Here is a 14,908-nt window from a genome sequence, read left to right on the forward strand (position 1 = left end):
GGGGGTGGTCAGAAATGGTTCTGTGGGCCCATTGGGTCTCTCAATTGAGCTCCCTTTGTGGGCCAAAACTAGTCTGAGTGAGCCTCAGTGGGGACAATCCTGTGTGGCTGCTCTTTATTCCTAGGGGAGGACAGTGCCATGGTGGGACAGTGTGTCTCATTCAGCAGTGCAGGACCTGCAGGTGTGACCAGAATGGGAAAGGGGGGTATGTATTTCATGAGACTCAGCTTTCTGAGGCTTTTCCACCTGTTGCAAGGCTTAGTGCACCCTGTTTCATGTCCATGCTGCTGGAAGCAGATGAGCACTGACACTCTGGGGTGGTGGTGACCACTGGGGGTCTCTGGTAAATCCTTCCCAGCCTCTGGCTCCTGCAAGTCCCATCAGTGCTGGCACTGGAGGAGTCATCTTCCAGAGGCCTATTTTGGGGGTCTGGGTTATTTTGGGATCACTTGGGCTGTGTGAACAGGAGCAGTGCAACCCCTGGGGTTCTGCCCCATGTTCCCATCGGTCCCCGTGCCACTGTTGCTGTGCCACTGCCTGATGTTGTCCCAGTCCAGCTGACCTGAGTCCCCCCATCCCCTCCTGCCATGGCTCTCCTCTCCTCCTGCAGATTGTCACTTGCTCCCCTCACTTCTGCAATCCTTGCGTGCATCCTTCCTGCTGCAGCCCCCGTGCCATGGGTGCTGGCGCCCCATTGCCCTTTTTCTTGGGGTAGGAGGGACATATCCCCTTCCCCGTCTCTGTGATGCTGGCACACGGGTGCTGTGGCTGCCCAGCTGGACATGGAGAGGGTCATTCTGGCACCGGCGGTTGTGATCCCACTGGCAGCTCTTGGCACTGGGAACGTGTGGGTGTTGGTGTCCCCCGGTGTCCCCCGGTGTCTGGTCCCGCCTCGCTGTGCCCCTGGGTCTCTTGCTCCCTCCCGGGAGGGGCCAGGCCCGCTGCCCGCAGCCTTGCCGGTCCCTGCCGCTCCGCTGGGAATGCCCGCGCCGGCCCGGGCTGAAGGCACTCGGTCCCCGGTCTGTGGCTCGGCGCAGGGCTGGCCCGGGGCCGGAGCTCTGAGCCGGGTCAGTGCCGGTGCCAGAGCAGGGAGCGTAGGGCGGAGCCGCGCGGTGCCGGTGCCGCTACGCGGGGCGGGGACGGGCCGTGCCTTAGCCGGTGCGTGGGGCGGAACCGTGTGGTGCCGGTCCCGGTACGTGGGACTGTACCGGTGCCGGTACGCGGGGCGGGAACGTGCAGTGCCGTAGCCGGTGTGTGGGGCGGGGCTGTGCCGGTGCCGCTACGCGGGGGCTGCGCCGGTGCCGGTGCGTGGGGTGGAGCCGTGTTGTGCCGGTGCCGGTCCTCGGGGCGGGGACGAGCTGTGCCGTAGCCGGGGTGCGGGGCGGAGACGAGCGGTGCCGGTGCCGCTATCCGGAGCTGTGCCGGTGCCGGTCCGCGGGGCGGATCCGGTGCCGTGCAGTGCCGTAGCCGGTCCCCGGGCCGACGCGCCCCTATGAGCCGGTGAGGCGGCAGCGGTGCGGGAGGGATGGCGGCGGGCGGCGGCGGAGGGCGACCGCCGGGCCCCGACCCCGCGCTGGAGCCCTACGTGCAGACCCGCATCTTCAAAATCATCGTGATCGGAGACTCCAACGTGGGCAAGACGTGCCTGACCTTCCGCTTCTGCGGGGGCACCTTCCCCGGCAAGACCGAAGCCACCATCGGCGTGGACTTCCGCGAGAAGACGGTGGAGATCGAGGGGGAGCGCATCAAGGTGGGCCCCGCACCGGCTCCAGGCCGGCTGATACCGGCCCCGGAGGGACCCGCTAAGCCCCCGGTGGGTCCCACACCGTGCGGTGGCCCCTGGCGGGCCTCGCTCCGCCCTCTGTAGGTTCCACACCGGTTCCAGTGGGCCCCGCTCTGTCCCCGGTGGGCCCCGCACCGGCCCCGATCTGGCCGGCAGCAGCCCCAGCAGCGATGGCAGCCGGTCCCCATCCCTGCCTCTTGCCAAACCCCTCCTGGGGGCTTTTCCTTTCATCCCAGTTGGAGGGAGGGAACAGGGCCAGGGAAGAATTCTTGTCCCTGTGTTGCAGAGATGGCCCTGGACCAGTCCCTGCTGCCTTGTCACTATTTCTGGGGTTGGCTTGAGCATGCAGAGATCAGAAGTGATGGCTTGGGGTGAGTCACCGTCACTCTTGCGATGGGCACAGCTGGATCCTCGCAGCATTGGGGTGGCTCCAGCTCCGGACACCGACCAGCGGAGGGGTAGAGCTGTGGTGGGATGGGGGACAGGAGTCTGTGCCACAGCCAGGGGTCTGGGGGACAGAGAGCAGTGGGCTGGCAGTAGCCACAGTGGAAGGTTGAGAGCTCACATGGGCCAGCGGCAGCGGGCTCTGTGGTGGCAGCAGCAGTGCAGGAACCTGCTCCCAGCTGCACCTGGAGCTGCGATTGCAGCAGGATGAATTTTCTTAGGAAGGCTGGTGTGGCACCTGTAAAGAATGATCAGCCCAGACCTGAAGAGCTCTGGCTGGTGTGTCAGAGCAAATCTGCCACTGGTAGGAAACCACCTGGGAGCAGAGTCTGTGGTGGAGCTTGGCCTGCCCAGCTGTGGGGATCAGCACCCACAGCCCCTGAGGCTGGTGCTGGAAGAACAAACATCGCTGCTGTACTGACAGATGGCTGATTGAAAGTTGAACTCACAATGAAACCCGACCTTGTGTTGGTGGGTGAGAGCTTTAGCTGTGCTTCTAGGCTGTCTATGAATGTTTTTCCCTCTCTCCTTTAGAGGTGCTCATTCTCCCTGCCCTCCCTGGCTCTGTGCAGCCCCACGGAGCCGTGCCAGTGTGAGCTGTGGTGCAGACTGGCATGGAGCCTGTTTGCTGCCACTATCCAGAAAATGTTGCCAGGTTTTCTACCTTTGGATATTATTTGAGCTCCAGTGGGCAGGAGTGGGAGGTATTGCAGCAAACCAGCCTTTTCCTGGGATATGTATCCTAGAGAAGAGGTGAGAGGTGGGACAAGGACCCTCCTTCTCTTGCTCTGCCTGGGAGAGACTGGCTCTGAAAGGACTGAGCAGCAGCTCTGCTTTGCCAGCATTTTTTCAGTTGGAAAGACTCCGAGGCAGGTACTGTCTCCATGGGTACAGGGCAATTTGGATTAACTTGGAAATTGTCACTTCCAGGCTACAAAACATTACCAGAACCCAGACTGACCCCTGGGGCATTCTGCTGGTTACCAGTGTTCAGCCAGACTTGGTGTCACTGGCCAGCACCGTCTAGGAGCAGATGACATTCAGCCAGTTCCCAGTCCACCTCACTGTCTGCTCATCCAGCCCAGAGGCCTCCTTGCATCTCTGTCACTTGGGTCAGGAAGTTGTCATCGATGGTGTCCTGGAATGTTCTGGATTGCCTGTGCTCTGCTGTGCTGTCCTTCCATGAGATATTGGGGTGGCTGGAGTTCTCTGTGAGAACCAGGGGCTGCAAACACAAGGCTGCTGTTCACTGCCCACAGAGCACCTCATCTGCTTGCTCTTCCTGGCCAGGTGATCTATAGCCGAGACCCCCTACAATGTCATCCGTGATGTTTGGTTCTTTAATCCTCCCCCATGAGCTCTGTTGGCTCCTCACCCATCCCCACAGAGCTCCTGGCCCTCCCACTGTGCTCCTACATAAAGGGTGGCTCTCCCGCCTCATTTTCTCTTTTCCTCTCTGAAATCGTCAGCGTTCTCATTCATGGCGTAGGATTTGGTGCACAAATAGACACGGATCTGTTGGAATGAGTCTAGAGGAGGATGCAAAGATGCTCTGAGGGCTGCAGCTCCTCTGAAGTCAGGCTGGGAGAGCAGAGGTTGTTCAGCCTGGAGAAGAGGAGCTTTAGACCCCCTTCCAGTGCCTGAAAGGGCTCCAAGAGAGCTGGAGAGGGACTTGGGACAAGGGATGGAGGGACAGGACAATGGCCTTAAACTGAAGGAGGGCAGGTTTAGATTAGATATTGGGAAGAAATTCTTGGCTGTGAGGATGGGGAGGCCCTGGCACAGGTTGCCCAGAGCAGCTGTGGCTGCCCCTGGATCCCTGGAAGTGTCCAAGGCTAGGCTGGAGAGGTCTTGGAGCAACCTGGGACAGTGGAAAGTGTCCCTTCCCATGGCAAGGGGTTAGACTGTATGATCTTTAAGTTCCTTTCCAGTCCAAACCATGCTGGAACTCTCTGAAACCCAGCGAGCAGGAAGCCCTCCTGCATGGCCACGCTCCACACTCCTGTAGCGTCTTTTCTTGTCTGCTTCGCTTCCCAGGTGCAAGTGTGGGACACAGCTGGCCAGGAGAGGTTTCGGAAGAGCATGGTGGAGCACTACTACCGCAATGTGCACGCCGTGGTCTTCGTGTACGACGTGACCAAGATGAGCTCCTTCACCAACCTCAAGACGTGGATCGAGGAGTGCAACGGGCACGCGGTGCCCCCGCTCGTCCCCAGGGTGCTCGTGGGGAACAAGTGTGACTTGAAAGACCTGATCCAGGTGCCATCCAGCCTGGCCCTCAAGTTCGCCGACGCTCACAACATGCTTTTGTTTGAGACCTCGGCCAAGGACCCACAGGAAAGCCAGAACGTGGACGCGATTTTCATGTGCCTGGTGTGCCGGCTGAAGGCGCAGCGCTCGCTGCCCTGCCGGGACACGGAGGGCTGGCCGGCGCAGCCCCAGCCGCACCCCCGGCGGCTGGACGAGGCCAGCGGGAAAGGCTCCTGCCCGTGCTGAGCGGGACCCGCCCGGACCCCAATAAAGGCTCTGAGCCCCCTGCGCTCCGACTCTTGCTTTGCGTTATCGTCTGTGCTCGGCTCGGCTCGGCCACAATCGCTCCGCTTCGGCCTGTAGCGCTCGGCTACACTCGGTCCGATTCGGCTACACTCGGTGCGATTCGGCTACACTCGGCCCTGTTCGGCCGTGCTCGGGCTATCGCGGTAATTATTGCCCTGACTCGGTTACACTCGGCCCCACTCGGCTGCTGTCGGCTACGTCCGCCTCGGCTCGGGGCGGGGCGGTGCCGCGCGCAGGCGCAGTGCGCGCTGCCGCCGCCATGAAGTAGGTGTGAGGGGTGTGGGGGCGAAGGCCGGGCTCGGTCCTGTCCCGCCGGTGCCGGTGCTGATGGTGCCTCGCCCGCAGCCCCCTGACGAAGGTGAAGCTGATCAATGAGCTGAACGCGCGGGAGGCGGAGCTGGGCGTGCAGGAGACGGTGTCGTGGCACGCGGAGTACAAGGACAGCGCTTGGATCTTTGTGGGTACGGAGCGGGCTAGGGGCGGGGGCCGGTGCCGGTGCCGGTGCCGGTGCCCCGTTCCTCCCCTCCCCTCTCCCCGCAGGCGGGCTGCACTACGCGCTGACGGAGGGTGATGTCATCTGCGTGTTCTCGCAGTAAGTGCCGCGGCCCCGGCCCCGCCGCCGCGGGCGCTGCCGCGGTGCTGACGGTGCGTGTGTACAGGTACGGCGAGGTCGTCAACATCAACCTCGTGCGGGACAAGAAGACCGGGAAGTCCAAGGGCTTCTGTTTCCTGTGCTATGAGGACCAGAGAAGCACCATCCTGGCTGTGGATAACTTCAATGGGATCAAGGTGAGTGGAGCTCAGGTGCTGCCGTGGCTCCCCGAGTGCTCGGTCGGGTCGGCAGCGGCCCTGGGAGCCGGGAGCTGGCGGTGACAGCCCGGCCCCGCAGATCAAGGGACGGACCATCCGCGTGGACCACGTGGCCAACTACCGGCCCCCCAAAGAGTCTGAGGACTGGGATGATGTGACTAGAGCCCTCCATGCCAAGGGCTGCGGGGTGAAAACGCCGCCTCACACCTCGTCCGACTCCCCGTCTGAGGATGAGGAGGTGCCTGTGAAAAAGCAGAAAGGTGAGGAGTGTTCCTGGCAGGCTGGATCCCGGGTGGGTGTGCCCATGGTAGGGTTTGGGGGTTGGAGTCTGTGTGGAGGGAAGGCTGGAGGAACAAAAATGGGCACAAAATGAGGGTGGGAATAAGGTGTTGCTAAAGAGTGCTGAGGAGATGCTCAAAAATGAGGGAGAAGAAGGAGAGCCGTGAGGGAAGAGTCCTCAGGTCTGGAGAGGTAATTTCCACAAAGTGGATCACAGTATTACTGAGGAAAGGGAATGAAAGGGAAATTGGAAGAAGTTCTCAGCATTCCAAGTAGTGTGGAAATGCCCAGCTTTGCTGGGAAGAACATGATGTGTATGTTAAAGAGAGAAGTGGGGTGGCTGCAGCTGGAGGAGAAAAAGTTGTGATTAGAAGTGGACTGGGATCTCCCTGAGGTGGAAGCAGGCTGGGAAATTGGGTGGAGGGGGAGAATTTTTAGCGGAAGAGGAGTTGGGATGGTGGCAGGGGAGCCATGGGGAGCAAGGTGCTCCTGGAGTTTGGTCCATCCCAAAATGTGAACCCTAATTCCAGAGAAACAGCGGAGCAGAGCAGAGCGGTCGAAGTCGAGCCCACAGGCTGGGAAGCGGGTGAGCACGGAGGAGCCCCTTCCCAGGATCAAGATCAAGAAGGAGAAGGAGGACCCCGGGTACGAGCGCTATGCTGGCGGGAGCGCCGACAGGAACGACAGGAGCGCCGGGAGCAGGACGCAGCGCGATGAGGAGCAGCGGCGGCACCAGCGGCACTCGGACAGCAGGGGGGACAAGAACTGCCGCGAGCAGAGGGGCCAGAGCGGCTCCTGGGAGGAGCGGGAGAGGAGGGAGGAGGCTGGCAGGAGGGGCGACGGGCACAGCAGCCGGCAAGACGCGTCCCCCAGGGGAGGCAGATCTCGGGAGCCCCATTCCAGGCACAGGGAGCGGGGCTCTGGCAGAGACTCCGGCCGCTGCTGAGCCCTCGTTGAGCGTTTGGGATGAGGGAGGCTCTGAGCCTGCCTAAACCTGCTCCAAGCTCCTGGGATGCTATGGCTGGATCTTTCACCTGGGAGCTTCCCCTTGCCTCTCATCCTACCCTGGGCCAGGGCTCTCCACGCTGCTCGTGCTGCTGGCTGGGACAGGGGTTTGTCCTTTGACCGGGGAGGGTGTCAAGCAGTGAAGGCTGGGAGCAGCAGCAGGATGCTCCCCTTCCCTAAATCCCTTGGGGCGGTGTCCCCCTCTTGCACTGGGGGCAGAGGCTGCTGGGTGTCTTGTCTGGCCTCGTGGGCCAGGTTTGGGCCCTGTGCCCACCCACTGTCATCTGGGATTCCACGATGTATCCACAGGGATACACCGCTGTGTTGGGGTGATTTATCATGGATTTGTTTAAAGGTTTCTTAATAAAAGTTCCTGTTAGGGAGAAGCTGGTCCCGGGAGCAGCGTTCCTGTCTGTGGGCCAGGGAGGTGTCATCTGTTTTTCTTACGCTGATTTCAGGTTTATTTGTCTGGAGAACCGGGAGCGCTGGAGTGTGGGATTCGCAGGGTGGAGAAGGGAGGGGCTTTAGCTGGGTTTGGTTCCTATAAGGGTTAATCCCTGCAGTCCGGGTCCGTGCCGGTTCTACGCGCAGGGGGGAATTTCCTCCCCGGAGCGGCCGGGACCGCTCCCAGAGACAGCCGATGGGGGTTGGTGCGGAGGCGGGCCCTGCGGCTTCCACCGGCGCGGTGCCGCCGGGGCCGGCAGGGGGCACGCGCGGCGCGCCGGTGCAGAGCCCGGTTCCGGTCGCGGTTCCGGTTCCGGTCCCGGCCCGGTGGCGGCGGCGCGCGCGGCGGTGTCCGCCCGCCATGCGATGTCCGCGCTCAACTGGAAACCCTTCGTGTATGGCGGGCTCGCCTCCATCGTGGCCGAGTTCGGTGAGGCGCAGGGGCCGGGCGGGACCGGGCCGGGCGGGACCGGTACATGTGCCGGCGGGCGCTGAGGCCGCTGTCCCCGCTGTCCTCGCAGGCACCTTCCCCGTGGACCTCACCAAGACGCGGCTGCAGGTGCAGGGGCAGAGCACCGACGCGCGGTTCCGCGAGGTGCGGTACCGGGGCATGTTCCACGCGCTCTTCCGCATCTGCCGCGAGGAGGGCGGACGGGCCCTGTACTCGGGGTGAGCACCGGAGCCGGGCCCCTCGGGGCCAGGGCCCATCGGCAGCGGGCCCCGCTTCCTCCGGGGCCCCATCCGTCCGTACCGGGACACCCACCCATCTGCCACGGGTCCTCCCCCCTGCCCGGCGCCTCCTTGCACCCACCCGGGCCCCCCCGGTGCCTGCCCCGGATCCTTCCCCTCTGGCTCGGGCGCTCCCACCGCCTGTGCTGGGCTCCCTCTTCGGCCGCAGCCTCGCCCCGTCTGCCATGTTCGCCCCTCCATCCCGGCATCTCCTTCCGCCCACCCCGGGACCTCTCCTGTACCCCGGCATCTCCCCCTGCCTTTTCCGGGTGTCCCCCACCCATCCCGGGTTCCTTCACTCTGCCCACCCCGGCCCTGCCCCGCCTCTGTCCCGGCACCCCCTCCCCAGCCCGGGTCCCCTCTTCCACCTTCTGTCACGGCATCCCTCTGCTCCCGTGCTCCCTGCCCGTCCCGGGTCCCCATTTCCTGTACACTCCCGTGACCCCCTGGATCCCTCCCTGCCTTGTCCCCCTGAGTGGAGTCTCCCGGTGTTCCCGAGGCGGGGAGCCAGGCCAGGGCTGCGTGGGTGCCATCCCCTGGCACTAGGGTGCGTGGGGCAATCCCGGATAACCGGGGCAGAGCTGCACTTCTCGGAGCCCCAGCGGGGTTGTGCCTAGCCCCGGCAGTTTGAGGGCGGGTGGGGAGTGGCCCGGGCTGGCCCGCAGGGATGCTCAGGGTCCGTTCCCCCTCAGGATTGCCCCAGCACTGCTGAGACAGGCGTCCTACGGCACCATCAAGATCGGGATCTACCAGAGCCTGAAGCGTCTCTTCGTCGATCGCATGGAAGGTCGGTGCTGGGGAAGGGCAGCATGGGCACCTCCCAGCTCCCCCCCTCACACTCTGGGCTGTGTGTTCTGCTTAATCCTTGCTCTGTCCTTCCCATCCCAACATTCCCACAGGAATGGAGCTCCATTACTGGGTGCTGCGGTTTTGTTTGCCAGTGAGAGCAAGGATTGGATTCAATCCCGATGGGAACCTCTCTGTGCTCTGCACTGCCTGTGGTCCCTACCCAAACACCTCCTTCCAGCCAGATTCCTTCCTTTCATGAATCATAGGAGAATCACAGAATCCTTTAGGTTGGAAAAGATCTCCAAGATCACCTAGTCCAACCTGTGTAAAATCCCCACCTTGTCCCCAGCCCAGAGCACTGAGTACCACATCCAGTCCTTCCTTGGACACCTCCAGGGATGGGGACTCCAGACCTCCCTGAGCAGCCCTTTCTAATGCCTGACCACCCTTTCCATGACGAAATTCCTCCTAATGTCCAACCTGAGCCTCCCCTGGCACAGCCAGGCACGTTCTGGATAGGAATTGTGCAGTCCAGCTCTGTGGCTTTGGCCCTGACTGTAAAGGTGAGGTTCCACCAGTGCCCTTGACCTGTGCCCTCTGCAGCTCCTGCCTGGAGAGTGGAGCAGCAAGAGTCTGGTGGATATTCCCTGAGGGAGCATGGAGATGTGCAGGTGAGATTTCCATCCCTGCTGTGATATGAGGGAATGTTGTAACGCTGTTCCAGCCTGGGAAAGCGGGATGGGCAGGTGAAATGCAGCACACTAACGATAGGAAGCTGTGTCAGGGGAGGTTTAGGTTGGTATCAGGAGAAGGTTTTTTTCCCCAAAAGGGTGCTGGGCGCTGCCCAGGCTCCCTAGGGAATAGTCCCGGCCCCAAGGCTGTCAGAGCTCCAGGAGTGTTTGGACAGCAGTCCCAGGCACAGGGTGGGATTGCTGGGGGGTCTGTGCAGGGTCAGGAGTTGGACTGGGTGATCCTTGTGGAACCCTTCCATCTCAGGAGGTTCTGTGGCTCTAGAGGTCCTTTCAGGGCTGCTGTCCTGCTTCAGTAAGGCCTCTCCCTGCCTGGTTCTGTCTGTGTACACAGTCCCCACACCCCCCTCGCTGTTCCAGCCTTTTCAGCTGTGAGCTCCATGCCTGAATGTTTGTCTCCCTACAGGCCTGGGGCAGCCAGTGGCCTGGTGTCCTCTGGGAAGTGTCGTGGTCAGTACCAGCAAAGGCCTGTGTGTTTTCCCAATGTAACCACCATCCTAACACCGGGCCTGGAATCTGGGTTTATTCCCTGGCACTAATCACATCTAACTCCCTGCCTGTTCTTGGTCCTCAGCTGGCTGGCTCCAAGTGGCTGCGTGTAGGCAAATCCAGGGGGCCTGGGGAAACGCTGGGTTGTCCCTCTCTCTCTGCCTCTGTCCTGGCTCATCCCTGCAATGAGAAATCTCAGATAATTGTTCACGATTTTTATGTGTCCTAGGATTTTCTTTCTCATCAGTCAGACCCTCTGAGAATGCATTGCTGATGTTTCAGCTGCCACCTTCTGTCCCTGACAGGTGTGGGGACAGACCTGTCATGGGCTGTGGCACCTGCCCAGGCCCTGCTTCTGCAGCTTCACCGTGTGATTTGAGAACTGAGCTGCTCTACCCAGCCCTTGTTCCCTCCTACTGTGCCACCTCCTGTGAGGGTCTGACCTTCTTTCCTTGCTTGCAGATGAAACGCTGCTCATCAATGTGATCTGTGGGGTGGTCTCGGGGGTCATCTCCTCTGCGCTGGCCAATCCCACAGACGTGCTGAAGGTAAGGGCCGCTCCTGCCTGGCTGCGGGACCTGTGGGAGGAGCAGCTCAGTGCTCCCTGAGCCACCAGTTCTGCTTGTTTGGGTTTTTTTTAATGAATGGAGACCAAAGCCCAGGGTCATTAATAGATATTTAAAAACACAGCTCTTAAAGATCACAGAATCCTGGAACGGTTTGGGTTGGGACAGACATGAAAAACCATCTCCTTCTACCTCCTGCCATGGGCAAGGACACCTCCCACTAGACCAGGTTGCTCCAAACCCTGTCCAGCTTGGCCTGGAACACTCCCAGGGATGGAGCAGCCACAGCTTCTCTGGGCAACAAGGATCATGACATTTGTCCTGGTGAGGGGTGGGAGCTGTGTTATCTGACCTGGCCCAGGTGAGCAGGTGGCAGCCAGCTGCTCCTGCCCCCTTGGTCACGGTGCTGGCACTGCCCCAAGGGCCTGCCTGTTACATGGAGTGAGCAGAGCCCAGTGGGGACTGCCTGGTGCCCTGGGCTCAGGGTAGCCCTGCTCTGGGCAGAGAGAGCCTGGAGAACTTCCCCACTCTTTTCCCTGTGTAGATCCCCCTTCTGGGACTGCTTTCAGGGAGAAGGCCTGTTCCTGTGCCCCCACCCTGCTGCTGCCCCTGCCCTCTGCCTGCTGCTGTCCTTGTCCATGTGGTTTGCAGGGAGAGGGACGTGGAGAACAGTGTGTGCTCTGAGCTGCTCTGTTCCTTCTCCCAGGAGTTCCATGGAGCTGCTGTCCCTGGTATCCTCACCCTGTGGGCAAGTGCTGGTGTCAGGGCAGGTGTTGACTTCTGCCTGCTGACTCTTCCTTTTCTTTCAGATCCGAATGCAGGCTCAGGGCAGCTTGTTCCAGGGTGGGATGATTGGCAGCTTCATTGACATCTACCAGCAGGAAGGTACCCGAGGCCTCTGGAGGGTGAGCACCAGCTCCTAGAATCCCCCACCAGCAGCAGAACTAAGAAAAATCTTAGGGAAGCAGGTGCTCTCCTGCTGTTCTGTAGCAAGGAGCCCCTCCTGGCTCCTTAAACTGCTGCTCTTGTGGGGCAGAATCTTTTCTGGTGTTGAAATTGGTGCAGAAGGTGAGGGGGTGACAGCCTAGTTCCTGTGTGCTGGTGCTGGGAGCAGGGAAGCCGTGTGGAGTTAATCCAGCTGGAATAATGCTGCCAGGGTGGAGACATCCTCCTTGGCTTTGAAGCAAAGCTGGGAAGCAGTTGGTGTGCTTGCAGGGAGGGTACAGGGAAGGCTGTCAGGAGAGGGCCCTGCGGGGGATGTGGCTGCGGTTGGTGACAGTGTCCTTGCTGCACAGGGTGTTGTCCCCACGGCCCAGCGAGCGGCCATCGTGGTGGGGGTGGAGCTGCCAGTCTACGACATCACCAAGAAGCATCTGATCCTGTCAGGCCTCATGGGGGACACCATCTTTGCCCATTTCGTGTGAGTGTCTGCTGCAGGCTTGCGGGGGGTGTGTGGGGCAGAGGAGCCAGGTGGGGCTGCGGAGAGACCATTCATGGAGCAAGTGCTCTGGAGCTGCAGGGAGCAGGGTTAATGCTTCCAGAGGATCTGCTCTGTCAGCTGGAACAGCTCAGAGTTAGCAGCAGGTATGGAATCATTGAGGTTGGATAAGACCTCCAAGACCATTGAGTCCAGCCATTCCCCCAGCACTGCTAAGGCCACCAGTAATCCATCCCCACATCCCAGAGACCTCCTTGGGGAAGGACCTGGCAGAAATCCTTTGGTGACATGAATTTCCGGCTTGGTTTCAGCTGGCTGATGACAGAAATGCTGTTGCCCCACATCTGTGCCCTGGTATGAGCCAGGCAGGAGATCCACGTGTGTGGCTACGTGTAACAATCCCTCAAAAGCTGCTCCAGTCCCTAGTCCTCACCTGCCCAGGCCCTGTCATCTTGCAGCTCCTGCTGGAAGAGCCTTGAGAGAGGAGTAGGCACAAAGCTGGCAGGACCCAGAGCAGTCAGTCGGTGCTGCAGACAGCCTGCTCTGGGCAGGGCTGGCAGAGAGCGCTGAAATCCTTTTTCACCTCCATTCCTCAGCTGCAGGTGCTGCAGTGCTTCCATTGGCTGTGCCAGCTGGGGTGAAGGTGAGGAGCACTAGACCCTCCATGGAGGGAGAGACTGGCAGCTCTGTGATCCTTTCTGGTGTCTTTGCTCTTCCTCCCTCCTTCCCAAAGGAAGCTCTGGTGGGAAGGATGTGCCTTCCAGGGGGTGCCTTCAGGTCTGTGTCACCTGGGCAGTACCTGGGACCCTTGCAGGGCTGCCAGTGCCCTGTGTAACCAGCTGTGGGCTCAGGTGAGGGTCTGGGTTTGCTGAGCTGAGCATTTCCCTCCCCTGAGCTCTGCAGGGTCCTGTGGCAGCCCTGCCGCTGCCCCTTTTCCCGGTAGGAGCGTGTAGTGCAGCTCACGTTCATTGCCAAATGCCTTTGCTGAAGTCCAGTGGAAGGTATTTTGTGCCTGTCTGAGCGGGAGTGGCCGTGTCCGGGGCTGTCCCTGCCCTGATTTGGTGCGTGCAGTTCCAGCTTCACGTGCGGGCTGGCGGGGGCCATCGCCTCCAACCCCGTGGACGTGGTGCGGACGCGGATGATGAACCAGCGCGCCATCGTGGGCAGCACCGAGCTCTACAAGGGCACTCTGGATGGCCTCGTCAAGGTGAGGGGACAGGTGGGCACATCCCTGTCCTGGGAGGCTGGCCAGGTCTCAGCACCACGCTGATGGGAGCAGTGAGATCCTACGGTGACACAATGTGTCATCAGCGAGGCGGGAGAGGGCCCAGAGTCACTTCCCTGAGGCCACTGTCAGCCTGAGCATCCTCCCAGCCTCCTGGGATAAAATTCAGGCCATGACGCAGTGTGCTGGGTTCAGAGGCTGTAAGTGTTGCTTCACACACTGGCACGGGCCAGTCTGCTCCCTGCAGCAGCTGGGCAGGGCCAGCGGGGCACGCGTGGCACTGGGGAGGGAGGTGGGCAGGGCATGGGCCTGGTGTGTCTCCTCATCCATTTGTCTCTCCTCCCAGACATGGAAGAGTGAGGGCTTCTTTGCACTCTACAAAGGCTTCTGGCCCAACTGGCTTCGTCTGGGTCCCTGGAACATCATCGTATCCTCCCTGTGCTGCTGGGAGGTGGTGGAGTGGAACGAGGGGAGAACCCTGCTGGGAAGGGCTGGGCAGGGCTGACACCCCCATGGGGTGCACTGGGGACCCTAATGGGCACTGCTGATGGTTCCTGTAGAGCCTCTGAGGGCTTGGCTGAGACCTTTTGTGGGCTGGGCTGCAGGAGATTGCTGGATGAGCTCCTCTTTGGGAGGGAATCGTGGGGAACATTCTGCTGCTAAGGCAGGTGCTGACTGTGCAGGACCAGCGCTGCTGTGTGCTGAGCCAGACCATTCTGCCTGCTGAAACTGGGTGGGGAGTTCACTGTACAGAGCTCCCAGTCTGGGCTTGGAGCCACCTCCCTCTCCCAGTGGTCTGGGCAAGGCTGGCTTTTCTCTGGGTCCATCTCCCCACTCCTGGCAGCACCTGTGCCCCAACTCTGTTCTACCTGGGCAGGTCAGGTTGTGCTGCCTGGACAGGGAGCTCCATGGGTGGGTTTAGGGAGCTCCCTGGATGGGTGTCCAGCCCAGCTGGATGCTCTGCCCACCCTGCCAGGCAGCTGCCTCTCATCTGTCCCAATTCCTTGACACTCCCTTCAGTTTTTTATCACATACGAGCAGTTGAAGCGCCTCCCCTTCTGAGAGCTGCCTTCATCTCCCCAGAATCATCCTCGGGGCTGGCAGCAGAGCTGTGCTGCTGCCTGCCTCTTCATCCCACTGTCCCCATGTCGTGCTGTTTGGTCCCTGTGGGCTGGGCTCTCCCCACATGCATGGTCCCTGGAGCAGGAGCTGCCTGGCACAGGCAGGAGCCGCATGTTTCCCACTGGAGGTGTCTGCGTGCCTGGGCCTGCAGGAATATCTTCTGTGAAGATCTGTGTGTTCCAGTGGCCTTTGGGGCACTGTGGCTCGTGGCTGGCAGGTGTGGGTCTCCTCCTGTGCCCGTGGGGCGAGGCTGGGGCCTGTGAAGGTGCCATTGTCATCATGTTTCTTGCAGAACTTGTAACTTCATTAAATTATTTATTGACTGGATGGCTTGAGTTTGGGTCTGTGCTCATTCACTGCAGGGCTGACTGCCCATGGAGAGCACAGAAGCTGGTTTTCACCATGCTATAGACCCCTTTTTTCTCCATATATTTATATAAAAACAATTTGTAGGATTCATTTCAGTAGAGATGTTTCTAA

The 14,908-nt window shown here is 60.9% G+C and overlaps 3 protein-coding genes across 4 annotated transcripts; all 3 read left to right on the forward strand.

Moving 5' to 3' along the window:
* Positions 1 to 1,274: 1,274 nt before the first annotated feature.
* Positions 1,275 to 4,765, forward strand: RAB33A (RAB33A, member RAS oncogene family). Of its 2 annotated transcripts, XM_068205084.1 has the most exons (3): positions 1,275 to 1,440; positions 1,481 to 1,750; positions 4,265 to 4,765. In XM_068205084.1, exons 2-3 carry the CDS (start codon positions 1,526 to 1,528, stop codon positions 4,721 to 4,723), a joined length of 684 nt encoding a protein of 227 aa, XP_068061185.1. In that variant the 5' UTR covers positions 1,275 to 1,440; positions 1,481 to 1,525; the 3' UTR covers positions 4,724 to 4,765. The 2 variants fall into 2 exon arrangements, with proteins under 2 accessions (XP_068061185.1, XP_068061184.1); XM_068205083.1 differs by having other exon boundaries at positions 1,276 to 1,750.
* A 244-nt stretch (positions 4,766 to 5,009) lies between these two features.
* RBMX2 (RNA binding motif protein X-linked 2) lies at positions 5,010 to 7,268 on the forward strand. The gene is made up of 6 exons (XM_068205085.1): positions 5,010 to 5,047; positions 5,129 to 5,244; positions 5,324 to 5,375; positions 5,443 to 5,572; positions 5,673 to 5,853; positions 6,403 to 7,268. The coding sequence occupies exons 1-6, from the start codon at positions 5,043 to 5,045 to the stop codon at positions 6,816 to 6,818; spliced, it is 900 nt and encodes a 299-aa protein (XP_068061186.1). The 5' UTR covers positions 5,010 to 5,042; the 3' UTR covers positions 6,819 to 7,268.
* Positions 7,269 to 7,596: 328 nt separating this feature from the next.
* On the forward strand, positions 7,597 to 14,755 carry SLC25A14 (solute carrier family 25 member 14). The gene is made up of 9 exons (XM_068205086.1): positions 7,597 to 7,751; positions 7,843 to 7,990; positions 8,743 to 8,837; positions 10,540 to 10,625; positions 11,453 to 11,548; positions 11,939 to 12,063; positions 13,153 to 13,288; positions 13,653 to 13,733; positions 14,327 to 14,755. Exons 1-9 carry the CDS (start codon positions 7,688 to 7,690, stop codon positions 14,366 to 14,368), a joined length of 873 nt encoding a protein of 290 aa, XP_068061187.1. The 5' UTR covers positions 7,597 to 7,687; the 3' UTR covers positions 14,369 to 14,755.
* Positions 14,756 to 14,908: the final 153 nt, after the last annotated feature.

The sequence above is a fragment of the Anomalospiza imberbis genome, chromosome 14 (assembly GCF_031753505.1).
Source record: "Anomalospiza imberbis isolate Cuckoo-Finch-1a 21T00152 chromosome 14, ASM3175350v1, whole genome shotgun sequence".
NCBI classification, from domain to species: Eukaryota; Metazoa; Chordata; class Aves; order Passeriformes; family Viduidae; genus Anomalospiza; species Anomalospiza imberbis.

Excerpts from the sequence above, each read along its gene's own strand:
- RBMX2 (XM_068205085.1), top strand. Across the intron at positions 5,245-5,323 it reads CAGCGCTTGGATCTTTGTGG|GCGGGCTGCACTACGCGCTG; the intron begins GTACGGAGCGGG and ends CTCTCCCCGCAG. Across the intron at positions 5,573-5,672 it reads ATAACTTCAATGGGATCAAG|ATCAAGGGACGGACCATCCG; the intron begins GTGAGTGGAGCT and ends CCGGCCCCGCAG.
- RAB33A (XM_068205084.1), top strand. The coding sequence starts at position 1,526 with ATGGCGGCGGGCGGCGGCGGAGGGCGACCGCCGGGCCCCGACCCCGCG. Across the intron at positions 1,751-4,264 it reads TCGAGGGGGAGCGCATCAAG|GTGCAAGTGTGGGACACAGC; the intron begins GTGGGCCCCGCA and ends TTCGCTTCCCAG.
- SLC25A14 (XM_068205086.1), top strand. The coding sequence starts at position 7,688 with ATGTCCGCGCTCAACTGGAAACCCTTCGTGTATGGCGGGCTCGCCTCC. Across the intron at positions 8,838-10,539 it reads CTTCGTCGATCGCATGGAAG|ATGAAACGCTGCTCATCAAT; the intron begins GTCGGTGCTGGG and ends CCTTGCTTGCAG. Across the intron at positions 13,734-14,326 it reads TGGGTCCCTGGAACATCATC|TTTTTTATCACATACGAGCA; the intron begins GTATCCTCCCTG and ends CACTCCCTTCAG.